Source organism: Tamandua tetradactyla, chromosome 17 (genome assembly GCF_023851605.1).
Source record: "Tamandua tetradactyla isolate mTamTet1 chromosome 17, mTamTet1.pri, whole genome shotgun sequence".
Taxonomy (NCBI): Eukaryota; Metazoa; Chordata; class Mammalia; order Pilosa; family Myrmecophagidae; genus Tamandua; species Tamandua tetradactyla.
In genome coordinates this window covers 30612465-30639512 of record NC_135343.1, presented here as the reverse complement: position 1 = coordinate 30639512, position 27048 = coordinate 30612465, and the positions used below count along the sequence as shown (strand labels likewise).

General features: G+C 34.9%; 2 protein-coding genes across 9 annotated transcripts in view; one reads left to right on the top strand and one right to left on the bottom strand.

The window, feature by feature from the left end:
• Positions 1-971, top strand: part of FANCL (FA complementation group L) — a 78606-nt gene extending 77635 nt beyond the window's left edge. The window contains exons 13-14 of the mRNA XM_077134286.1: positions 92-163; positions 485-971. Coding sequence (XP_076990401.1) covers positions 92-163; positions 485-520 — 108 coding nt within the window. The 3' untranslated portion in view covers positions 521-971. The remainder of the gene's footprint in view (positions 1-91; positions 164-484) is intronic.
• The window catches only part of VRK2 (VRK serine/threonine kinase 2), a 129236-nt gene continuing 102744 nt past the window's right edge, over positions 557-27048 (bottom strand). For 6 of the 8 annotated variants that reach the window (XM_077134280.1, XM_077134278.1, XM_077134284.1 and 3 more), the window contains 3 exons: positions 23395-23561; positions 18223-18381; positions 557-936 (listed from right to left, as the gene is read on the bottom strand). In XM_077134280.1, coding sequence (XP_076990395.1) covers positions 589-936; positions 18223-18381; positions 23395-23561 — 674 coding nt within the window. In that variant the 3' untranslated portion in view covers positions 557-588. Of the gene's footprint in view, positions 937-13889; positions 17227-18222; positions 18382-23394; positions 23562-27048 lie in introns of those variants that run through there. The other 2 variants (XM_077134283.1, XM_077134285.1) reach the window with 2 other exon arrangements.

Here is a 27048-nt window from a genome sequence, read left to right as displayed (position 1 = left end):
AAAAAATTAGAATATTTGATTTACTATAATCATGTTACACTGCTCCCTGTCATTATAGAATCTTTTTTTTTTTTTTTTTTTAAATCTTCAGTGGTTGCGAGGACTACTGACTAGTAGACAGAGTTTTAACATTGTCTTTGGTGAATGTCCATACTGTAGTAAGGTAAGAAAATTATTAATCACATTTCATAAAATAATGCCTAGCTTTTTAAGTATGATCAATATCTATATAGCATATCAGTTTGTCTAAAATTTTTAAAAACATCTGTTACTCCTATAAATTTCCTTATCAGTAACATTTTAATTTTCAGATTTCCTTTCTCATCAAAGAAAGTTTAGCCGCTTTTCTAGGTTTCCTAAGTGAGATGAAACTTCAGCAAAGTATTTTTTCAGGCTATTACATGTTACCATTTCCATTGTAAGGACGTTTTATTTTTAGGGTATCCACAAAATTTTGTTAAAATGTATTCTCTCTTTTTATAAGCCAATTACCTTGAAAATCTCTGGGAAGAAACCCTGAAACAAGATCGTAACATTTCTGTGAAGAATTGGAAACTTTAAAATGTACCAAAAGGATTTTATTCATCTTCAGAGAAAATACAGAGCGAGAAATACTAACATCAAAAGAAAAAATATGATTAAACTGTAACAGTACACATCTGCCTTTGTCTCTTCACTCAGAGTAAACTGGGAAATTGTAGGCCAAAGTCCACCAAAGCTTTCTAAGTCTGTGACGCTCATTCTGATTGTGGAGGTATCAGTTGTATACCAAGATGGAGATTCTGACTTGTTGAAGGTATCTGGACTGGTAAAATCTTGATGGTGTTCATCAAATGAATTTGGGAGTTGTATACAGCTGAATTTTTGTGGAGAACTTTTTATTTCGTTGAAAAATTCTTGAGGCTCATGATGTATTTGTCTTCTCCTTGTGCTTTCCTATGGAAAAATACATATATATAGTTTGTTAGTTATCCAGGTATTTATTATGTGTACTTTATAAGAATGCTCTGAAAATCAAGGTTTTGTGCACATGTTTTTCTGAGAAGTTATTTTTTAGGGAAAGATCTTGGATATTAGAGTTTATAGAATATTGACATCCAACAATGTTTTTTTTAAACTACATTAGCTAGGCCATCTCTTAAATAATTTATAAAAGTATAAAATTTTAAAGGAAGAAAAGGATTTATGCCCCCAGATGAATTTTAAAAAGTGATCCTTTAAGTTTATTTAACTTTACATTATGCACATACATCAAAGATCCATTCTTCTATCTAAAAATAGTGTAGAATATTAAAAGTGAATTTTCTTGGCAAGAAAAAAAACTGGGTTTAATCTTAAAGGAGTAAGTTATTCGTATTTGGGAACCTTTTGGTTAATTAATATAATGATTCTCAATCTTCTGCATGCCTTGGTAACTCAAAAATTATTTCTCCTGCTATACTGGCTAAAGGGTAAGGCTATACAGAGTCAGGTGAACAGCCCCAAAGGAGAACATTACGGCATACCTTTTGGATAGCGGTAGCTTTCTGTACAGGTGGCTACAACCACTAAAGTAGACATTGACGTAAAACCAAAACACATTAGCTGTTGGTTATAAGAAAGTTTTAGGAAGTGTTTCAAAGTTTTCAGTATCATTACTTTGGCCTCGTAAGCCTCAAGAGTCAGTTTCTTTTGCTCACCATTGAAGTGGCTGAAAGTCAAGATTTGTTCTATTTCTGCTTCACCTTGGTGGCCTTGCCTTGCCCGCTCTTTGTACCATTTTACAAGTAAATTAAAAGAGAAACTTACAAAGAGAAACTTACAAAACAAGACAAAAGACTTCAATCTTCGTTCCCCTGATGCAGTGCCATTGTTCAGAATAGCCACCTCTAAATAGCCATCCACCCTGCCCCCCTGTTCAGGATCCAGAGTTTTAGAAAGTCAGAAATGATTTCTAAAACAAAAGAGATGTTTCACAGGCTCTTTAAGCTTTCCTTATTGAAAGAATTAGATAACTAACTTTAAAATACTCTTTAAAACCTGAGAGTTAATAATGCAATTTTCCTAAAGGTTTGTTAGCTTTATAACTAAAAGGAAAGTAAGTGGGCCCTGCAAGCATTTTTTCTTCCATAAAGAAAAAGAAATGTGCCATCAAACGGTATATTTTTAAAGGCTAAGAACCACTGGTTAGCTAACTTAAACAGCATTTAAATATTACTTGACTGAAGTGTTAGGTGGAAATGGAGAATAGTAGTTGTTACTTAAAATTTGAAGATACAGCTGCCTACTGTGTAACTTACACACCTAGACTCTGTCTGTGCAACAAATGATAACTATAGGAAGACCCTTATCAAAGGACTTTACTAGTTTGTCTAGGTGGAAAATCTGATTTAAAAAAGAGAGTCTAGCTGCCTTTTATAACTTGTATGGGACACAGCCACCCTTATTTGCTTATATATTATTAAAAGTTGCTTTTGTACTACCCTGGCAGAGTTTAGTAGTTGTGACAGACTGTACGGACCATAAACCTAAAATATTTACTATTTGTTATTTTAAGTAAAAGTTTGTTGGTCTGTGGCATTGTTTTTCAAACATCAGAAGGCATTTTGAGATCTTGTTAAAATGTTAATCTCACTCAAGAAATGTGGGTGAGACCAGATATTCTGTGTTTCTAAGAAGTTCCAAGTGATATCAGTACCACCAAAATCTGCAGATCTCACTTTGGGTAAATAGGGCTTAAAGAAGATGCAATAATCTATTCTGTTAGTGATTCTCAACCTGGGGTCATTTTGCCCATCAGGAGACATTTAGCAATTTTTATAGGCAATTTGGGTTGGCACAGCTGGGAAGGTACTGCTGGCATCTAATGGGTAAAGGCGAGGGGATGCTGCTAAGCATCCTACCATACACAGGGCAACCCCCTACAACAAAGAACGATCTGACCCAATGCGCCACTAGTGCTGCTGTTGAGAGACCCTGCAGTAGAGTGCTTTTTAACCTTGAAATCACATTAGCATCAACTGGGAAACTTTTAAAAATATCAATGCCACTTCCAGTTCTGGCCATGAGTAATTGGTTTCACACTCCTGCCATAAAAATCTACAAAGTAAAAGAATAAAACTGGACAGAATACGTAAAGCAATTGTTGTAATCAATACCAAAAACAGTCAAGGTTGTGATAGATACTTAAGGAAAGGAAAGCAACCCAGGTCACAGATCAGCCAGAATTTAGGATTAAGTTTGCTCTAGGACCAGTCCCCAAAAAACCCAAATAGAAGAATCCACACCATGATCAGATTGAACCACCAGTAAACTACCTACCTGTTAGAAAAAAAACTCAAAACTTTTTAAGGGAATACAATAAAAAGCCAGACTCTCAAAAACAAAGCATCTAAAATATTAAGCGCACAATACAAATTTATTACATAGGAGAATCAAGACAATGTGATAACTCATAAGAAGGAGAAAAAAAGAGTCATTAGAAACAGACTCAGAAATGACTCAGATAGTGGAATTAGCATAAGGACTCTAAAACATACCTAGGAAGATGGCGTTGTGGAGTGAACTGAATTTACTTCTGCTCCGTGGGACAAGATAGGGGACAGGGAGAGAATGTCTGGGACTGTGGTCCCAGGGTGTGAGAAATCAAAGAGGGTTTCCACAGAATTTTCAGGAGGAGAATGGGTTGGGTTGACTGCGATCCCCACCAAGGGCAGGCTACAGTGTACATGGAGGTGAGACTGGAGAGAACTGACTGTACCTCCACTCCAGCCTGTCCCAGCTACTGGCTAAGGAAACTTCCCCGAGCAGCTCAGCAACCAACAGTGCCTGTGGGGAGCCCAGAGGTGGGCCTCACTGTCCACCGGGTGCCGGAAGCAGGAATAGCCATCCCAGTGGCTGTGGTATGAGGCAGATTTGCTGGTTCCCTGGGCGGTGGTCAGCACATCAGGGACCAGCTGTCTTGCCTCCATGGGCTGGAAGCAGCCCCCCACCATACACACCATCTTCCAGCAGTTGCAGTCCAGGATGGGTGTGCCTAAGAGAGGGATGCCTCAGAAGTGTCACCTGCTGGTGACAAGTGTTAAGTGCAGGCAGGCAAACTCCCTATCTGCCTAGGGGTTCTCCCCCCTTTTTTCAATGTATTTTTTCTATAGGTATATTTTTATTGGTACTACTATTTTTTAACTTTAATTTTTACATATTTACTCTTCATTATTTATATATATATAAATAATATAAATAATAAAGAGTAAACTATATATATATATAGTTTTATTTTTATTTTTTAAAATTTTCTCTCCCTTCTGTGGGAACCAGTCAGAATTTATTCCCAATATATCTTGGAGTGTCTCCTCCTAACTTTGGGGCCTACTAACTGTTGAGGTGTTTTTTGGTCTCAAATTTTACTGTATTTTTATCTTTTTATTATCTTTTTTCCTGTCTTTTTTTGGGGAGGTATATTGACCACGAGTTGAGCCTGCCTCTCCCGCATGACAGACAGAAGTTCTGCCACTGAAGTACCCATGTACCCCATACATGAGATCCGGGCCTTGGTTTGGCAAGGTATAACTGACAAACCAAGTTTAAAGGGAACCTTCAATGCAAAACCAAGTAAATACAAAACTTTAGACCAGTGAAGGAAACCAGTTTGCAAAATAACTTTATTAAGATAATTAAATACCCCAATCACAATAGAAAATCACAAAGCACCCTATTCCTCCCACTAATTACAACTAAAGACTGGGCTTTTTAAAACAACTAAGAGAACATTCTGAAATTTAAAGAAAAGAAGGCAGCCTGGCTAGAGGCTGCTAGGATCTGAGTGATGACCTAGCCATAATTCCAAATGCCCCCCCCCCCCCCTTCAGACTTTTCTTTTATGCCTCCCATATAACCTGGCCTGGGCTATAAAGCTGTCTATAATCTGGAAACATCAGTGTGCACAGACCAAAAAATAAGGCCCAAGAAAAGCCTGCTTCTCTAACAAAGGGCCAAGGAGAGCAGCTCTACAGACAGACAGAACCTTCCTGACTATATCTCAGCTTTACCAGGTGAGAAGTGAGAGGGGTGCAGCTTTTTTCGTGATGTGGGCAGAAGTGGCACCTCTCTTACTCCTCCTCACCACCAGACCCTGGAGACTGCAGAAGAGCCCTGTCGACCATCTACATCCTGCATTAAGCAAACATTAGCAAAGAGACAGCAACCCTCTACTTCCCCATCCGGTGCAGAAAACTGGGAAGGAGTCCTGTTGACCAGCCCTGCCATATGTTAAGCAAACAACAAGCAGAGGTACCTCACACCCTTCCAACTAGAAAACCCCACTTTCAGTAATCAACAGAACTACTAAGCAGAAAAATGAACAAAAGTATAGAAAAAATGAATAACACAGTAAGTAAATGACATCTAATATATAGAATACTGTACCCAAAATGGGGGATTACATGTTCTTTTCAAATGCAGCTGTAACCTTCTCCAAGAGCAACCATATCCTGGGTCTTAAACCTTATTTAACAAATTTAAAACAATGGAAATTATATGAAGTTCTCAAGTCCTAATATAATTAAAGTAGAAATCAGTAACAGAAAGATAAAAAATCTTCCAACACTTGGAAACTAACAGACTTCTAAATAACCAAAGAAGGCCCAAGGGAAGGTATTAAAATATGTGGAAGGTATTAAAATATGTTAAACTGAATGAAATGAAAACACAACATATCAAAATTTATGGGATGTAGTTAAAATAGGACTTAGCAGGGTATTTATGCATTCAATGCTTATATGGAAAAAGAAGTATTCAAATAATTAGCCTAAGCTACTGCAACAAGAAAAAGAAGAGGAAAATAAATCCAGTTTAACCCGAAGGAAGGAATTAGTAGGAAAATATCCAAACACTTGAAAATTTAACAACCTACTTCTGGATGGGTCAAAGAAAAGTTTCAAGAGAAATTAAAACTAGACTATGCTGAATGAAAATGAAAACATGATATGTCAAAATATATGCAATAAAACTAATGTACTTACAAAGAAATTTTTAATATTAAATTCTTATATTAGAAAAGTCTCAAATTAATAATCTAAGTTTGTCCCTCAAGAAACTAGAAAAAGGGTAATATAAATCGAAAGTAAGGAGAAAGAAATAAAAATAAGAGCAGAAATCAATGAATTGACAATAGAAAAGCTGAGAAAAACCAATCACACAAAAGGCTGAGTTCTGTTAAAAGACCAATAAAATTAATGAGCCTCTAGCAAGACTGACAAAAGAAAAAAGAGAAAACACAAACCAACAATATCAGGAATGAAAAGAATATATATGTTTTTATGGTCCCCAAAGACATTTAAATAAGGGAGTACTATGAGCAATTCTATATACATAAATTTGACAACTTGGATGAAATAGACACATTCTTAGATAGCACAGATTACCAAAAGTAAAAGTGACAGAGATCAGTGGTGGGCAAACTGTGGCCCATGGGCCATATTTAGAATTCCATCCGGTTTTGTACAACTTAACCAGTTAAGAATTGTATGGCTGGACAAAATCAAATATGGTGTAATACCTGAAAATTATATGAAACTCAGTGCCATAGGTAAATTATGTGTTTTTTTTTTTAGATAGAGTTTTATTTATCTCAGCCCTACACATTGTTCACATATTATGCTACAGTACAGAGGTAAACAGTAGTGACATGCCTGCAAACCTGGGTATTTAATATCTGGCTGTATGCAGAAAAGTTTGCCCACTCCTGAAACAGATAATCTGAATTGTTTTATTAAAGAAATTGACTCCATAGTATAAAAACCTTCTGAAAAAGATATGCCCAAGCCAGATTAATCATTGGTGAATTCTACCAATTCTATTACAGAAATTAGAAAAAGAAAGGAGACTTCTCAACATTTTATTAGGCTAGCATTACCCTGATAGCAAAACCAGAAAAAAGATAGTAGGAAAGAAGAAAATTACAGACCAATAGCACTTATGAAAACAAATGCAAAAATCCTCAACAAAGTACTTGCAAATTGAATTCAGCAATATGGTTAAAAACAAAAACACCATGACCAAGTGGGGTTGATTCAAGGAATGCCCGACTAGTTTAATATTCAAAAGTCAGTCAATGTCAAAAAAAAAAAAAAATTAGTCAGTGCCATCCACCACATTAATAGCCTAAAAAAAAAAAATGCCACATGATCATATCAATTGATGCAGAAAGAACATTTGAAAATTTCAACACCCATTCATGATAAAAACTCTCAGTACACTAGAAATAACAGGGAGCTTCCCCAACTTGATAAATAACATCTACAAAACACCTACAAGCTAACACACACTAAATGGTGAAAGGCTGAATGCCTTTCCCCTAAGATCAAGAACTATGCAAGGATATATGATCTCACCACTCCTATTAAATGTAGTACTGAAAGTCCTAAAGTCAGTGCAATAAAGCAAAGAAAGGAACTAGAATAAACACATATTAGAATAAATGAGGCTGTGCCTATTTGCAGATGGCATTATTGTCTAAGCAGAAAATCCCAAGGGGTCTACCAAAAAAAACTCTAGAAAATAAATGAATTTTGCACACTGCAAGAAACAAGGTCAACACATAAAATATTTATATACCTTCAATTTACAGTCAGAAACGAAAATTAAAAGTTATTTTGAAAATGAAATAATCATAAATCCAACAAAGACATGTACAAGATCCTGCAAACTTCAAAACAGCAATGAAAGGACAGACATAAATGTAGATACTGTGTTCATGATTTGAAAGAAAGAGATATGTAATAGAATAGACATGTCAGTCCTAATCAAATTATTTACAGTTTTAATACATTCCCTATGAAAATCCAACAAGGATTTTTTTTTTCCGGTGTGGACACAACATTTATTTAGCAAGGCAGAAAAACTAGAGCAGATAAAACAATTTTGAAAAAGAATAAATTTGGAATAGTCACTATCCAATTTTATGATACTTATGGCTTACAGTAATCTAGACTGTGTGTTATTAATGGAAAGATAGACAAAAAGATCAATGGAACAGAATGGAGTCCAAAATTAGACCCACATAAACACAGGCCATTGACTTTTTTTTTTTTTGGCAATCGACTTTATTTTATAAAGGTACAAAAGCAATTAAATGAAGAAGGAATCTTTTTTTAACAAGTGGTATTGCAAAAAGTGGTTACGTGTGGATAAAAGATCGAATCAACTTTAAAACCTCATACCTCATACTATCATTAACTCAAAATTATCACCAAGTTACACGTAAAATGTAAAAATGTAAAACCTGGCAAAAGAGAGCATAGGAGAAAAGCTTTTTGACCTTAAATTAGGTGACGAGTTCTTAGACTTGACACCAAAACCTTAACAGAAAAAGAAAAACAAACTGGATGGCAAGTAAGCCCATTAAATGATGTTCAAAATTGCAACTCACTAGGGAAATGCAAATTAAAGCCACAATGAGATACCACTACATACCTACTAAAATGCCTAAAGTAAAGAAATATTGAGTGCTAGAGAAGCTCTAGGATATTTCCGCTAGAGAGAGAAGGCTTATGTTTATACTAAAACCTGCTTATGAGAGTTTATGGTAGAATTATCTGTAATAGCTAAAAACTGGAAATAACCCTAATGTTCTTCAACAGTACATCCATCCTTCAGAATACCACTCAGCAAGAAAAGGGAAAGAACTACTGATACATGTACAACCTGGATGGGCATGCAAGGGCATTGTGAAAAACAAAAGCCAATTTCAAAAGATTAGATTAGATATTATAGTTTTCAATTTTTATGATATTCTTGAAATGACAAACTTATAATTAGGCAGAACAGATCAAAAAAGAAAATCCAGAGTCTTGGATCGGGAGAGGGTGTCACTATAAAAGAGTAGCATGGGGGAGTTACTTTGTGATGACGGAACAATTCTGCATGCTGACTGTGGTGGTGATTACACAAATCTAATGACACTTTGCAGGTACATACCCATCCAAAAAAACGCATTAAAAACTGGTGATACCTGAATAAGATGTATATTTTAAAGCAGTGTTCAAATGTCAGTTTCCTGGTTTTGATAACTATATATGGTTAGGTAAGATGTTCTTATTGGGGGAAGCTGGACGAAGGGTACATGGGGACTCGTTATTTCTGCAACTTCTACGTGAGTTTATAATTACTTCAAAATAAAATGTTACAGAAATTACAGAAATAAAATATAGTTGCAGCTGTCCTCACCGTCAAAACAACATCAACAACAAAAAGGTGAAATAAAGGCACTTTAGATGAAAAGTGAGAATGAGCCTCCAAGAGGTCTACCCCACAATAAATGTTAAAGGAATTTCTTGCGGTTGAAAGAAAATAATACCAGATGTAAATGCAGATTATCAAAGGAATGATAAATGTCAATAACAGTAAATATGATGGTATAAATACTTTTTTCTTTTTCATTTTTCATTTGCTTTGGTAAAAAAATTACTCTTCATAGCAACAATGATTACGCACTGAGGAATTTATTACATATATAAAAAGTAGAATATGACAACAGCACAAAGGATGGAGGGAGGGAAGGGCAAGTATACTGCTGTAAGGATTTTTACATTACATGTGAAATGATATATTATTAAGTCAAGGCAGATTGTGATATAAGTTAAAGGTACACTATAATTGCTACAACTGTGCTGTCCACTAAGGGAGCCATTAGCTATGTGATCTGGAAATATGGCTAGTTCAAACTAGGATTTGCTGTAAGTGTAAAATACACATATGATTTTGAAGGCCTTATATGAAATAATGTAAAATATCTCATTAAAATTTTTGATATTCATTTACAATATTTTAGACATTGTTTTAATTAAAGCATGTTATTAAAATAAGTTTCACATGTTTCTTCTTTTTAGTGTGGCTACTAGAAGATTTAAAATTACATATGTGGCTTGCTTTACATTTCTATTAGACAGAGGTGCACTACTAACAGAAATTGGAGAACTTTTTCTGCAAAATGCGAAATAGAACATTTTTTAGGTTTTTGTAGGCTATATGATCACTGCTACAACTACTCAACTCTGCAATTATACAGCAGAGTTGAGTAGCTGTTCTAGTTTGCTAGCTGCCAGAATATAATACACCAGAAATAGAATGGCTTTTAAAAAGGGGAATTTAGTAAGTTGCTAGTTAACAGTTCTAAGGCCGAGAAAATGTCCCAATTAGAACAAGTCAATAGAAATGTCCAATCAAAGGTATCCATCCAGGGAAAGATACCTTGGTTCAAGAAGGCCGATGAAGTTCAGGGTTTCTCTCTCAAGTGAGAAGGCACATGGGGAACACAGTCAGGGCTTCTCTCTCGGCTGGAAGGACACATGGCGAACACGGCATCCTCTGCTAGCTTTCTCTCCTGGCTTCCAGTTTCATGAAGCTCCCCGGGAGGCGTTTTCCTTCTTCATCTCCAAAGGTCTCTGGACTCTCTGCTTCGTGGTACTGCACCATTCTCTGCTCTCTCTGAATCTCCCATTCTCCAAAACGTTTCCTCTTTTACAGGACTCCAATAAACCATCCAGTCAAGACCCACCCAAATGGGTGAAGACATGTCACCTAATCCAGTTTAACAACCACTCTTAACTAAATCACATCATCCAGGGAGATGATCTAATTACAGTTTCAAATACACAGTATTGAATAGGGATTATTCTGCCTTTATGAAATGGGATTTTGATTAACACATGGCTTTTCTAGGAGGCATACATCCTTTTAAACCAGCACATTAGCCACAGACAATATGTAAGAGAATGAATATGGCTATGTTCCAATAAAACTTTATTTACAAAGTAGGTGGCTGGCCAGATTTGGTCTACAGGCCATAGTTTGCTGATACCTGCTCTGGAGCAAACATTAAAACAATAAGAACAAGAATAACCAGGAATCGAAGAGGTATAGTTTAAAAAGCCAAGAAAATAGAGAAAAATTTTAATTAATCCAAAAGAAAGCAAGATAGACGTAAAACAATGATGAAAAACAAATGGGGTCACACACACATAAAAAAAAGCGAACTGCAAGATAGAAGATTTAAACCCAACTATGCCAATAATTACATTAAATAGAAATGGACCAATTAAAGGAAGGGCTTTTCAGAGTGAATAAAAAAAAGCAATTAACAACTATATGCTGTTTACAAAAAATACACAAATGGATTAAAAGTAAAAAGATGGGAAAAGATATACCACGTAAATGGTAATTTTAGGAAGGCTGGAGTAGTTACAATAAAATCAGACAAAGTAGATTTCATGACAATGAGTATTACCAGAGGTAAAAAGGATATTTTATGATGATAAATAAGGCAGCTCACCAAGAAGAGCTAAACCCTAAAACTATATGAACCTAACAACAGAATGTCAAAATCTATGAAGCAAAACCTTATAGAAGGCAGCAATAGACAAATCCACAATTACAACTGGAGATTTTAACACTTCTTTTGTTAACTAAAAAAACAAGAGGACAAAATAAAGCAGTAAATATAAAGAAGATCAGAACCACACTAACAATTTAACCTGACTGACATTTATAGAACAATATATCCCAACTGCAGAGTATATATATTTTTTACAAATCCACATGGAACATACACCATGCTAAGCCTTGCACTGGGCCATAAAACAAGTTTCAATGAATTTCAGAGAACTGAAATAATGCAGGATATGTTCTGATGATAACAGAATTAAGTTAGAAATCAGTAACAAATGGATATCCAGAAAATCTCACAAAACATCTAGGTATTAAATAGCATACTTTTAAATGGTCTGTGGGTCAGAGACAAGGAAAATTAGAAAAATTTAACTAAATGATAAAAATACAACATACAAAAATTTGTGAAATATAGCTAAAGCACTGCTTATAAATTTATATACTTTGAACAGCATATTTTAGGAAAGAAAAAATGTTTAAATTCAACGATTTAAAATTCTACTTTATTAAGCCTGAAATAGAATAAATTAAATTTAAAATAAATAGAAGGAAAGAATTGATAGAGTAGATATCAGGGAATTAGAAAACAGGTAAACAGTAGATTAAAATAAAAACTGGTTTTTTGAAAAGATCAATAGAAATGATAAACTCCTAAGTCAGACTAGCAAGGAAGAACAAAGAAACCAAAAGTTACAATTTTCAGGAATAAAAGAAGGGCCATAATACAATATTTGAGATGTTAAAAAGATAATAAAAGTATAATCATGAAAAGCTTAGTACTGATAAATTCAACAACTTAGATGAGGTTGACAAATTCTCTCAAAGATACAAATTTTTTAATGAGCACTAAATCTGCTATAAGAAATAAACAAAATTTTTAAAAAATGTTCTACAACAAAATTACAGGCCCAGTTTCCCTCCTAAATTTTATCTCAGATTTAAGAAAGACATATTTTACAAAAACATACTTAGAAAATAGAGGGAACACTTCTGTCATGGTTAGGTTCATGTGTCAACTTGACCAACCAAGTGGCTGTTTGGTTGGGCAAGTGCTGGCCTGTCTGTCGCTATGAGGACATTTCATAGAATTAGATCATGATCACAATACCTGCATCCACAGCTGATTCCATTTGTAATCAGCCAAGGGGAGTGTCTTCTTTAATGAGTGATACTTAATCTAATCACGGGAAGCCTTCTAAGGAGGATTCAGAAGAGACAGGCTCTCTTCCTGCTTCGGCTGGCAAGCCTCTCCTGTGGAATTCATCCAGACCCTCCATCGGAGTCGTCGGCTTCACAGCCTGCCCTGCGGATTTTGGACTCTATGTTCCCATGGTTACGTGAGACACTTTTATATACTTTATATTTACGAATATTTCCTGTTGATTCTGTTTCTCTAGAGAACCCTAACTAATACAACTTCCAATTCATATAATGAGGTCTACGGACCCTGAGAACAGAACTGAACAAGGATGTTACAAGGAAAGAAAATTTTAGACCAGTATCTCTAGTCAATACAGATATAAAAATCCCCAACAGAATAGCAAATTGGATTCAGCAAGGTAATACCATCATGACTAAGTAGGGTTTAGCACAGAAATTAAATGATTTAATATTTAAAAATCAATGTAGGGAAGTGTGAGGGTAGTTCAGTGGTAGAATTCTCACCTGCCATGCGCAAGACCCAGGTTCGATTCCCGGCCCATGCACTTTTCCCAAAAAACAAACAAGCAAACAAAACAAGCAAAAATTCAACAAATGGTACTGCAATAATGGGATACTCACATGGAAAAAGAATGAAATATGACCTCACCATACAGCATGCAAAAACAAACAAAAAAAAACCAGTGGAATTCATTGTATATTGATGGTCATGATCATGGATGATCGTGGCTTTTCCAGCAAAGCAGGAAAGCTGTATGGTCATTCAGCAGATCCCAGGAAGAATTTAATAACCATTCAAGATTTAGGTTTTTTTTTTTCCCACAACTACAAATAGAAGGAAATTTCCTCAACCCCATAAAGAGCAGTTAGGAAAAACCTACAGCTAACATCATACTTAATATGGTGAAAGAATGAGTGCTTTCTCCCTAAGGTCAGGAGCAACTCAGTGCTGTACTACAGGTCCTGGCAGGTACACGAAGGCAAGGAGAAAGTAAATAAATAAATGAAAGCCACATGTGTTGGAAAGGAAGAAGAAAGACTGTCTCTAACATGACTGACTATGTAGAAAATCCAAGGAATCTACAGAAAAAACCCAGAAATATAAATTAATTTAGGAAGGTCACAGGACACAAGGTCAATATACAAAATAAACTGTATTTCTATATGTCAGCAACAAAACAAAATGATATGAATTTTTTTTAAACATAGCATTTATAATGGGCTCAAAACCTTTAAAAATATTTAGAGAAAATTGTAATGGAAGATGTACAAGAGGTCTACTCTGAAAAATACAAAAACATATTAGTGAGAAATTAAAGACAACCTATATGATTTTAAAGAAACACCTGGTTCATAGCATTGGAGGACTTAATGTTGGTAGGTAGGTATCAGTTCTTGCCAAACTTATGTCCCAATCAAAATCCCACTGTGCTGTTTTTGGGAAACTAACAAGGTGGTTCTTGAATTTTATGGGAGGGGGCCAGGACTAAATGGCCTAGACATGAATTGAAAGAGAAGAAAAGGGTTAAAGAATTTGTTACTATCTGATTTCAGGACTTGCTGTAAAGCCACAGTAATTGATTCATAGTGGTATTAGTGAAAGGATATACAAATAGATCAATGGAAGAGAACAGATTCCAGAAAGAGACCCACACATACATGGTCAGTTGACTTTTGAAAAGACTGCAAAGAAATTCACGTGGGAAAAGGAAAATCTTTTCAACTGATGGTTTGGGGACAACTGGTTACCCTTATGGAAAAGATTAAATCTCAACACCTACCTACACCAAACACAGAAATTAATTTGAGATGGCGCAGAGACTTAAACTTGGAAGCTAAAAGTATAAACGTCTTAAAAGAAAATATCTTTGTGACAGTGAGGTAGGCAAAGGTTTCTTTACAGAGAAAATAACACAGAAAAAAATTATATATTGAACTTCAATTAAAAGTTAATAAAATATTCAAATCTCTTCTTCATTGAAGACATTGTTAAGTAAATAAACAGGCCATAGGAAAGAAGAGGATATCCACAATACATTTATCTGGCAGGAGTCTTGAATGTAAAATATATAGAGAACTTCTACAACTCAACAATAACGACAAACATCCAGATTCAAAATGGGCAATACAACTGAAGAGACACTTCATACAAGATATACGAATGGACAGTAAGCATGCAAAAAAGCTCCCAACATTATTAGTTATCAGGGAAATGATAAAAAGAACCACACGAGATACTAACATGCAGTCATTAGAATGGCTAAACATTTAAAAATTGACACCAAAGGTTGAGAAGGATATGGCATGGCTAGAACTCTCAGCTATTACTGGTGAGATTACAGCAGTCCAGTCACTTTTGAGAACTATTTGTTACCTTCTTATAAATTACAAAATTCATCTGCCCTATGACTCAGAAGTTCCACTTCACAGGAGAAATGAAAATGTACTCATTGAGGAACTGGGCCAGAATGTTCATAGCAATTATATTCTTGAGGATGAGAAGCCAGGGTCAGCCTAGGTGTCCTTTAATTGAAGAAAGATAAGCAAATTGTGATGTGGGTCTACAATGGAGTGCTACTCAGCAATGAAAAGGAACAAAATATTGACACATACAAAAGTATGAATAAATCTTTTTTATTTATACTCATAAAAACTCATATATCTTCTGAGCGAAAGAAGCCAGAAATAAAAAATTCCATACCATATAACTACATGCATGTGAAGTTACAGAAGAGATGAAATTAGTAGTTTCCTCTGGGAGAAAAGACTGACTGGGACAGGGAACAGTGTACTTTCTGGAGTGATAAAAACTACACATACACATCCCACTGCTACCCCAGACCAAGTGAATCAATTTCTTTGCTTGGAAGCTGGGCATACAGCAGATCATTCTGATGCACAATAATGGTTGAGAAAGAATGCTAAAAAAATCTCCAAATTTTGTCACCAATCAATTAATTTTATAAATAGGAACTATGAAATGTGTTCATTTGCAGTAGGTTCCTTTACATAAATTTAAAAATAACAAAGTAAATAATGCTACTATTGTTTTATACCAGAATACATGTAACAGATTCCTATCAATGCTAAAAAAAAGCATTTATTTCTCTGGATAAACTTGTGTATGCTTGTCTGGTAGGATGAGAAATGCCTAACTGGTATGCTTCAATTTTTGTCTTTGCTGTCAAAAAGTTTGGAAACAATATTGTGCTCAGTATAGTGACTGACACCTCAACTGTCTAATATACCACCAATTTTTCTTGTGGTGGGGGTGGGGGTTGGGTAGAAGACCGGGTAATTAAATTATCCTGTTTCATATTATGAACCATCTTAAATTATTTGAGAAAATTTAAGGGTATAAAATGTGGCCACTTGGAAAAAAATTGTTGTTTTTCACTACAGATATAAATACACTGTATGCTTCGTTTTGTCAAAAAAGGAAAGATTTTTGCTATTGCTTGAGTGAGTCACCTGCTAAAGGTGAGTCACCATCCAACCAAATGATAGAATGATGTATATAATAGTATCGTTTTAAAATACAACCATATTTTTTTTTCCTTTTTGAAAAATGGTACACTTTATTAAATATAACATCAAACATTTCTGCATCTCTAGCTTTCTTTAATATTCTGCACATTTTTTAGGACGATGTTAAAGGTTTTTAAATGGTGATTTCAGTTTAAGTAGAAAAGGTGCCCTTTGAAACCTAGGTGGTCTGATGAATTAAAAATCAGTAGGATACCAGAAGACAGTCTCCCAACCACTTCTATTTATTCATTCCACTGGCTTTCTGTAAATGACATCATTGTTAAGTCATGCTGCATCATGTAATATGTTGTGTTTTTTTAAACATAACATACAAACATGAACATTGTTACCATACAATTATTCCATTCTTAGTATATAATCAGTAACTCACAATTTCATCACATAGTTGCATATCCATCACCATGATCATTTCTTAGAACATTTGCATCAATTCAGAAAAATAAAAAGGAAAAAAACTCATACATACCATAACCCTTGCCCCTCCCTCTCACTGACTACTAGTATTTCCATCTACCTAATATATTTTAGCCATTGTTTCCCCCATTTTTTTGTCTATACCTCTTACCACTCCCTTTCATTGTTCACTAGTACTTCAATCTACTAAATTTATTTTAACATTTGTTCCCATTATTTATTTATTTTTAATGCATATGTTTTACTCATCTGTCCATATGGGAGATAAAAGGAGCATCAGACACAAGGTTTTCACAATCACACAGTCACACTGCAAAAGCTATATCATTATATAATCATCTTTAAGAAACATGGCTACTGGAACACAGCTCTACATTTTCAGGTACTTCCCTCCAGCCTCTCCAATATACTTAACTAAAAAGGTGGTATCTATATAATGTGTAAGAATAACCTCCAGGATAACCTCTTGACTCTGTTTGAAATCTCTCAGCCATTGACACTTTATTTTGTCTCAGTTCTCTCTTCCCCCTTTTGTTCAAGAAGGTTTTCTCAATCCCTTGATGCTGAGTCCCAGCTCATTCTAGGATTTCTGTCCCACGCTGCCAGGAAGGTCCACATCCCTGGGAGTCATGTCCCACGAAGAGAGGGGGAAGGCATTGAGTTTGCTTGTCATGTTGGCTGAGAGAAAGAGAGGCCACATCTGAGCAACAAAAGAGGTTTTCTGGGGGTGACTCTTAGCACCTAATTTTAAGTAGGCTAAGCCTATTCTTTCTGGGGATAAGTTTCATATGAACAAACCCCAAGATTGAGGGCTCAGCCTACTGCTTTGGTTGACCCACTGCCTGTGAGAATATCAGGAATTCTCCACATGGGGAAGTTGAATTTTCCCTTTCTCACCATTCCCCCAAGGGGAGTTTGCAAATATTTTTTTATTCACTATTCAAATCATTTTGGGATTTATTGGGGCATCACTCTGGACAGACCTACAAAATCTCATGCCCTATTCAAGGTTCCATGTACTTACGGTGTTCAAGTAAACTGTCCACATAAGTTATATTAGGAAATGCACTACTCAAAATATAAATTTTGTACCAAATAAACATTTTTTGCTTTAGTCTCATATGTAAGTTAAAGTTTTAAAATATGAATTACCATCTATTTTCAACACCCTGCAATAATGACATTCCTTTGTTCTTCCTCATGCAAAAACATTTTTTAATTTGTACATTTAGTCACTGTCATTGTACACTCTAGGCATTCCTAGATTATGCCATCTCAGTCTTTATCGTCTATCTTTCCTTCTGATAAAATACAACCATATTGACAGGGTATACTTTACTTATATTAGATTATAAGGGTTAGACTTGAGAAACCAATGTAAAAATATAGAATATTTTTAGAGTCCCTAATGGATCATAGATGGCATAAAAATTTTAAGTGTACTTCATTACCTTCTTGGGATAAAGAAAGAAAGTAGGTCTTGACACAAATGTGCTCACAACCATCCTGTTTCTATGATGTGTTGGCTGCCTTGATTTTATCATTTGAGTAGGATATTTTCTGTCCCTTCTCATTTAACAAAACATACAACCTCGACCCTTAAGAGAAAATGAAATGTCTCTATTCTCACAGGGCATATTCTAATGTAACATTAAGGAAAATAAAAACTCTCACCTGAGCTGTTTCATTGTTAATCAATCCAGCCAGCTTCTCTCTTTGTACTTGTCTCCTTGTTGCACAGGACTCAGTACTTCTCTCACTGTGGCCTTTTATCTCTAACCTATTTTGCATCTGATTGACTTGCTTTGCTGCAGCCTTTTGTGACTCAACCTGCTGATACAGAGTAAGTCATTATACACAATGAAAACTTTTGACACTTGCAAACAAAATAACCATAGATAATATAAACAAAATATAGTAGTGGAAAGATCCACACCCTTTCTCATCATCAGGACAAGACCAAATTAAAATTACTATTGTTGCTATGGACTCTTCAGAAATTATCTCTAACGATAACATACTTATTGAATATAGCATTTTTACAGAAAACCTGTCACATTTTATATCTATACATGATTTATTATTAACCTTTGCTGGGAGTGGATTCAGTATAACTTTGTAGTTTAAATTCTTATTAATTAAAATCTTAGTTTTCTATCATGGATGTGAATCTAATTAACGTGGAAGTAATAAAAGGAGCTTATGATGCAGCTTACTTTTTTATGCAGGTAATTTAACTTCTGAGCAAGATGAATAATATAGTTCGTCATCTAACACTGTATACCAGGAACAGGGGTTAAGTTCTAGAACAAACCTGCTATCTCTAAGGTTTCTGTTTTGTACCATGGAGATTTCTGGGTGATGACTGACTCTCAGTAACCTTAAAGTAGGCACAGAAATAGAAATGTGGATTCTACAATACAGGTAGAAGATGGAAAGCTACAGTGAAGTTCCTTATGTACAGTATTTATATAGCAGCTTAATGTTTACAGCAGCTGAAAATGCTATTACCTTTTTTCATGGGTTAAATGGGAGACAGAAGATAGGAACAGCAAAAGAGGAAATAATGGAGTAGCCAGTGCCAAAACAGAGAATGAATTACATTGGCTGGATAAGCAGAATTTAATTTGTGGTCTCTGAATTTTAAGCTTGTATTGCCAAGTATGTTCACTTCTTCCTCCCCTTTAAAATATTCTGGTGTTTTGCAGCTAGTTCTAAGTTGTCACAACACCATTCTATGTCCCTCCTCTTCCTGGGATCCCACTTCAACAAATGATGGCAAAGCAAATGTCTTTCAGTAACCTGCAAATTGGAAATACTTCCCAATCACTCTGAAGTTCTTTATTTCTACCACTCAACCCTCCCAAAACAACAGGGGAAATTCACCTGTAACCGCCTCACAAGTTACACTTCCACTGAAGTCATGTTGGTAATAAATGCGTATCATACCACCATAGGGTGAAACAAAGGGTTCCCCAAGGCTGGTGCACAGTTTTGATCCTATTAAAAAGCGTCTTACCAATCATTGTGAAAATATGTTCTATAAACATAAAAGATTAGTTGAGATATTCATTGATTTTTTTCTAAGTGCAAAGCTAGGCATTTCAGGTTTAGCAGTTTTTGCCATGGGAGCCTCTGATGTTTAAGCAGAAAACTCAGCATAATGCGTTCAGTCCTTTTTGAGGCTTCCTGGAAGAGATGATGCCTCCAAAATATGTTGTCAGTTGGCTGTACTGTTAGGTTGAGCTGCCATAGGCATTTCTAGTTAATGAACAAAAAGTTATCTAGTTTATGGCAAATTTCTATTTCAAGGGAAACTTTTAAAGTGGTTAAGTAAATGTGAAGTGGGATGATTAAGTTTAACTCAATTGTGAACAGAGTGAAATGTTCTCTTTCTCAGTGATGTAAAGAAAATACTGTGGGCATCCCAGATAATCAAATAGAAGGATACTATTCAAATGTGAGTCATTTTTAAGAAAGTAGCTATTGAAAAGAAGTTCTTTCTATTTAGTTTTTCATTGTTACTTCATGCTGTTCTATAAAACCAAGAATACCTTTTGGTCTTTTAAAAGTCAATAATGTGCTTATAATTCAGATTGTATATTCTATTTTTTATATGCAGAAAATAAATAAGAAGATCAAGATCACAGAATTAGCTTGAGAATTAAAGTTGAGGAAAGAATTTTGTAAATGGTTAAGCACTATACACAGATCATTACTAGCAATAATAATATATTCATTCATCCATGGATTTGCTGTGGAAACCTCAGATTCAGTGTGAATGGAGGAACGGACATTTACGTTTTACTTGAATACTTTAGCTTGGCTTTCAGCCACTCGTCTGCCCAGCTAGCATGAAGGAAGGCCGGGTGGCTCATTACACCAAGTGTCTGTGCTACTTCCATAGAGATTCAGGCAGTATAATAAAGAAGGGGGTGTTGATAAATTGCTGTGAGGATCTGGCTCTTGAAGAAGAGAACTTATTCAAGGGTTGAACTGGAACCTTCGATAATCCTGGTTTTCTAACCTGACTATAGCACTCTCATCTGGGAATTCTGGAGCTTTAACTCACCACCAAATATTCGTACTAAAATATGGTCTCCCTCAATTTCGGCCATTGAATCAATGGTACAGACTGTAGTAGCCTTCATGATACATTCTTTAATGTGACAGTTTTACCTCAGGAGCCTCCAGAACTACCAGGGAGTGATTTCAGCTATATATACCAGCATTTTGATTAAGGCAAATACAAAAAGATTTGGAAAAATTATCATTGTCTCTGTACTGACAAAACTTAATTCTAATTTACCTCTGAGGACTTCAAGAGGAAGGCTCAGTTTACAGGGAACAGTTTATGCTGGCTAGTAAAATCCAACATTGGAAAAACACCTAATTTTTCTTTTTCAAAACGAGGCAGATTTGCTGAGATTCTTATAGTGACATGCGATTTCATAACATCTAATCAGAACATTTTTGTTAAGAATACTAAATTTTAAAGGCATGCCACTAATACTGAGGGAAATAGCATTTATAAATAACTCATAACTTTTTTCCCTTTGAATACCAAATCACAGAAACATTTTATTTTTATCTGTGTACATTTTCTGGTTCCATGGCTTCTTTTAAAGTATAATTGTCCAAAAAAGTTTAAGTCCAAGGTTCATTCACTGCTCTGCCTCAACCAAGTAATCCATGAATAGAACAATAAGAAATGCTTATATTAACAGGTATTCTGCTTGTGCTTTAAAAAGAAAAATTGGGGATCATGTGATTGATATTCATTCTGCCCTTTAAATAATTTCTGCTATGGTAGCTATGTATTGTAGAAACCATCATTCAGGGAAATTAAAGGAAAATTTAACTTTTCTTTTGGGCTTTTTGTTTTGTTTTATCAATAATATATAATGTGTAAACTTTAAAATTAAAAATATAAGGTATAGCCACATATAGTAAACCTATATTTTATACTCTCATGAAATATATTGACATGCTTAAAATACTAAGGCAATAAAGTCATTATTGTATAAATACTGATCTGCTCAAATAGATTCCAAATCATCTCTTGCCTAAATGTCCAGGCTGATCATATCGTTAACAGAAATTAGAGTAAGAATATGTATTATTCTTAAGTGTTTTCTTTTTACTCGTAATCAAAGTACATTAATCTAAGAGAGGGAACAGAATATTTTTAATGGCAGCTCAGCGGAAAAATTTTTATGTCTATTCTATGCATATAAAAATGGTTTCACCACCGACGCCCTTAGAATTTGATGAAACTGAAAATTGTGTTGGATAATAATTAGAATTTTATATCAGAGAATATAGCTATCGTTTTTTAAAATGGCTTTTTTATATTTCAATTAAGTTTATGAAATTGAAAAACTACGGAAAAAAGAAAAATTCACTTAAATTAGTATAGATTAAGTGGTGACCATTTTTGCAAGTGAAATACTATGTCAAGGAAATGGCTCTTTTGTTTTGTTGCAAAAGTGATAAAAACACAAAAGTCAATAAAACTGTTAAAGTAAGTCTCAGTAATTACCAAGATCAAAATCCAGTGGCTTTTTATTAAACATGAACTTTTGTTCTGCCTTCTGCAATACGTAAATAGTGCTGACAATTGGTTTGTGAGACACTTGCTACAATAAAATGTAATTGTATCATGAGAGAAAGGTGACAATCAGGAGATCATGGAAAAATTACATATTCTCACTGGTAGTTAATTAGCCATGCAAAACCTCCTCAAACAGATATTCTCTTCTATTAGGAATGATTACTATGCAGGCCTACAGATGTCAATACTACAGTCATTCAAATACTTCTTTCCCTACTAATTGAAGGTTGTAAAGCTCTGGTGCCAAGGTTTTGCTTCCAAAGAGCTAATTTATGACTAGAAGGATATTTTATGTCTTCAGTTGCAGCAGCTACAAAATTCAGCAAATCAGAACCATCTGTGCACTGATACTTGACTCACCATTCATCTAGCAGCCTATCAGTCACGTTAGTTTGCATCCTGCATTCTTGGCTCATGAACACTTGTGATGATCCAAAGTTCATAAGAAGTATTAAAAATGAATGGCATCCTGACCCCTGCCGCCTTATTATACACGTATCAGAATAAAGCCCTCCCCCCACCTTTTGCTGCATATGGATAGCGTCAAAGAAGAAATAGACATTTAGCTGCCTGTCCCCATATATTGCTAACAGCAGTTTCAAGTTTTCCCTACCCTCTTACAAAATGTTTTAAGTCCTAATTCTTCTATATCGTTTCAAATTCTAATTCGATGTTTTTAAGTAGGTATGAGTCAGTTGGATGATGGCAGAGTAAAGAAAGAGGTATAAGTAAAAAAAAATGATCACCTGTTTCTTTTAAATCAGTTTTTTTCTATGGATTGAAATATCAACACATACAAAGAATCTAATTAAGTACAAAAATATAACTATCACCACCAAATTGTGGTCAAATTGATAGACCAAACAAAGAGCAGTAACTAAAGAGAATCTGAAGAAAAGAAGTTAATGAAGGATCTCACAAAGTCAGAATAGCCTTTAATCTTGCCCTAGTCATATCTTTCTACATCAGTGACTGCTTTATTTCTTTAATAGTACATGGTAGGCCACAGGTGCTACTTTTTTTCTCTAGGCTAAAATAGGTCAAAACAACTTTCAACAAACTTCCTCCTGGAGGGCTGAGATCACATACTTTTGAGTTAAGGGAAATAGGATTTAAACATAATTAGCAAGAAACTAGGTTGTCAGACTTATTTTGAGATTAAAACAACTTTCATTTGGTAGAAAAGTTTCATAAAAGCTAATTCACAGGATCCCAGGGACTACTTTACTTACCTTTTGATTGTGTGGAGAATGCATGTTTATGCTGTGTCCACTAGCTGAAAATTCCAGTGGTCCTAAAGGTATTCCACCTGGGTTCAGAATTTTCTTGAGCATCTGATAATCTGGTTTTTCATCATATGCTAAACTATGAGCACATGTCAAGAATTGGGCTATTTCACCTGTGAAGTATTAATTTTTTTCATGTCATTAGTAATTGGCAAGAGATATAAAGACTCCAAAAACTTCAAAATTTTTATTATAAAGAGAAATACATACACACACATGCACACACCCTGAAAAAACTAGGAATAAACAATTCAATGAAAAGCATTTTTCAATAACATTTTAAAAAATGAATAAAACTGAGTAACTTACACAGGCTTGGCAAGATGCAACCAGTAGTTTTTTTTTGTTTGTTTTTATTTAAATATCTTTGTCAAGGTGTTTACAGTTTACTAATCTTACAGAAGAAAGCAAGCTTTAATAATTATAATTAGTAATTCTGATTTTGGGATATAACTACTAAGAACTATATGAATAATATAATGGACCAGAAATGCTTCATACATTTTTTTTATGTTGAACCTGTAGCTTCAGCTAAGAATACTCTTACTATTAACCTCCTTACTCCTAAAGAAAATAAAAATCACTGCAAATTTTAATTAGGGCTTTTACTTTGGGGTTATAACAGCACATTTAGAAATGACCTTAAATGCCATGTTGTTAGTCATGACTGGCTTTAGAATGAGCCAGACTTCCCTCGGGGCCTCATCCCTGGCCAGGCCAGGGCGCTCCCCGTGTGTTCTTCCTGACCACAGAGCGGGGGAGGGGGAGCTGCCCCCTCTCAGTTTCTTCTCTAATATAAAGTCCTGCTTCCCTAGAACTAGAGTTATCTCCCTCTCTCCCCTCAAAAAGTACAAGTAGAACTAGTAACCACAAGTTACCAACACAGCTGCATTTAAATTTATGTGGCCCCCCTTTCTGTTTCAGGTGGAGGTTCAATCTAAAATTGGAATATAAATTGGGTGATAATATTTGACACTATTTAAAAACTGGGAAGTTTTCATTTGTCCAGAGAGATGTTTAGACACTTTTCAAACTAGTTTTTACAAGCATATCCCCTTCATAATCTTATTACCAACGCAAACACAAGTACTTTTTGCTTTCTCACTAAGGTGTCTGTATCCCTTGATGGGAAAATCTGGGAAGGTGCATGGGTTGGCCGGAGTAACTCCCTAATCTTTCACTTCCCTTCCAGGCTTATCTCCATTCAAGTGGGGACTTGTAGAGGCACTATTTTCTACTCCTTCTGGGAAAAATTTCCAGAAGGAATGGTCAGCATCCTTTTCTTCCTATTAAAGTCAGAGAGTGATGATTTTTAAACGAGAGCTATTTTCTGGAAACATGAAGCTAACTAATGTGGCAAAATGAGAACTCTTGACTTTTTTTTTTCTTCTTTTGATACCATGGCAATTTTGCAACCTACTTTTTCTCTCTAATTTATGAGATATAACAAATTCCATTATCCAGCTTTTGATCAACTAAATCTCTTAAATAGCAAGTGCTACTGTTTCATCATCAAATTGAAAACCTATGTTTCTAGGGGCCCTTTGGCAGCATCCAAATCCTGACGGCGCAATTAAAAAAAAAAGGATTATATTACAGTCTACTATTTTAATACAAAGATTGGTAACCCAAGTTTGATATATTTGATAATTCTATTATCCAAACTATCCTAAATGGAGAAGAGAGACAAGTATATTGAGGTCACTGTTACTTGGTAATGGAAGACTGCTGGCACTTCACCAATTGATAGCAGCAGTGCTGCGATGCTTTCATGGGTCTGGGTTCTGGAAAAATGAGGTAACAGTGAAGTAGGAGAGGGAGAAAAAGAAAAAAGCCACCTCCAGTATAAATTCATTATGATAAACCTGAAGCTTAGACTATTGTGAATTAGTACTGGCTTAAATGTTAGGCTTTCAAGATCTGGATTTATTATGTTAAGTATATTTTCAAATTTACTAGCATATTTCCAGAGTCATAAAACAAAATGGTTTGAGTAGTATGAAATAATGATATTCTTGAATCATCTGCCTTTTACACTAGTGAAATATCAGGTATCATTTCAAGAAATATAATTTTTTTTATTATTATTCCAGGAGTTGTACATGCAAGCTGCAAACATTTTGGCTGTTTTACTTCATAAAAAGTCTTGACAAAAAGAGCTTTTGTAAATCAGTTCCTTTAATTTTCATGCTTGTACTACTCACTCTAAGTACAACCTCCTAATTTAAAAGACCTTCATGTAATAGTAAAGCTTAATATTAATTTTTGACATTTCGTGCTTTAGAAATAGACATCTGCATTTTATAAAGTAAAAGCATAGACTCAAAGAAACTGCTTGTACTGGAAAAAAAAAAAAGGAACTTGACATTCCTCCCATCTAAATTTCTTATATGGGTCAAATCTTCTAAACTTATCCCTAGCAGTGGAAGTAGCAAGACTATACACAGGCCCACAAACATTTATCTTGTACAACTCAGGGCACCTGGGCTTTCATTTCTAATCACAAACTAAGCAGTTATTTTTTTTGCAGGAAGGACAAAAAAACTGGCAACTCCCCATCCCTCATTCCTACTGTCCTGCTGAGTAAAACATAAACTATATGACTTCATAAAAAGGCCAATAATACAAGTAGCCAAAAAGGAACACTGGCATTTTGACCAAGTTATTCAGTGCAGTTACAAAAACAAAACCTTCATCTTCCAGCCCATCACCCTAAATGAGAATGTTCTCCGATATTCCTTTGATCATCCTCTATGAGAAGAAAATGCACTTCCAGAAAGTGGGACGCAGAAGACTCACAGTGGGACAGACTTACAGAACTTGGAATTGGAGGTAGAAAAATAGAACTGATTAATTTCCATTTCATTTCCTACAGAAATGAAAATTAGGGTTTCTGGTCAAAGAAGGACTGCAAATATAAGTTCAAGGTGACTAATTCCGCTTTTCAACTCTTAGATGGAAATCATGATCTTATTTGATGTCAGCCAGGGTTCATGTTTACTGTCAGAAGTCAGTTAAGGTTAACTCTGAGCCAGTTCAATATCAGGGAGAATAAGATTCATTCTCCTTATCTGTCTGCAAAAAAGCAAGCCTAAGAGCAGGAGCTAGCTCTTTTCTATAAGACAATGTAACTCAGTTGTCAAATTAGTGCATACACAAATGATAAGAACTCTGACAATTCTGAGCTATTTTATACTGACAATACTGTCAATTAAAAAATCCCCCAGACTTCTATACTAACTTGAAAGAGAAAACAATTTAATGAAATATAACATTAAATCCCAAAGTCACAGGTCTTTGCCAATCCAAAAAAATTTTGTTGGCTGTTCAGTTAGAAAAATAACCTAGTATCTAAACAGTATTCAAATGTTTAATGATTTGCATTTATAATTAAAAGTAATCTTTCCTTAGATCACCTCTATCTTCTGTCAATAACATACAAAGAAACAAAAACAGAAAGTGTTAACTCTAGAAAAACCAGATACAGTTGATTAAACCTGTCCATGACTCTCAAAATATGTATCGATAAAAAATGCAATCAGCAAGGTCTAGAACACTGCCTAAATATTTTCTTTCAGGGTTCTTATGTCCTAGTATCAA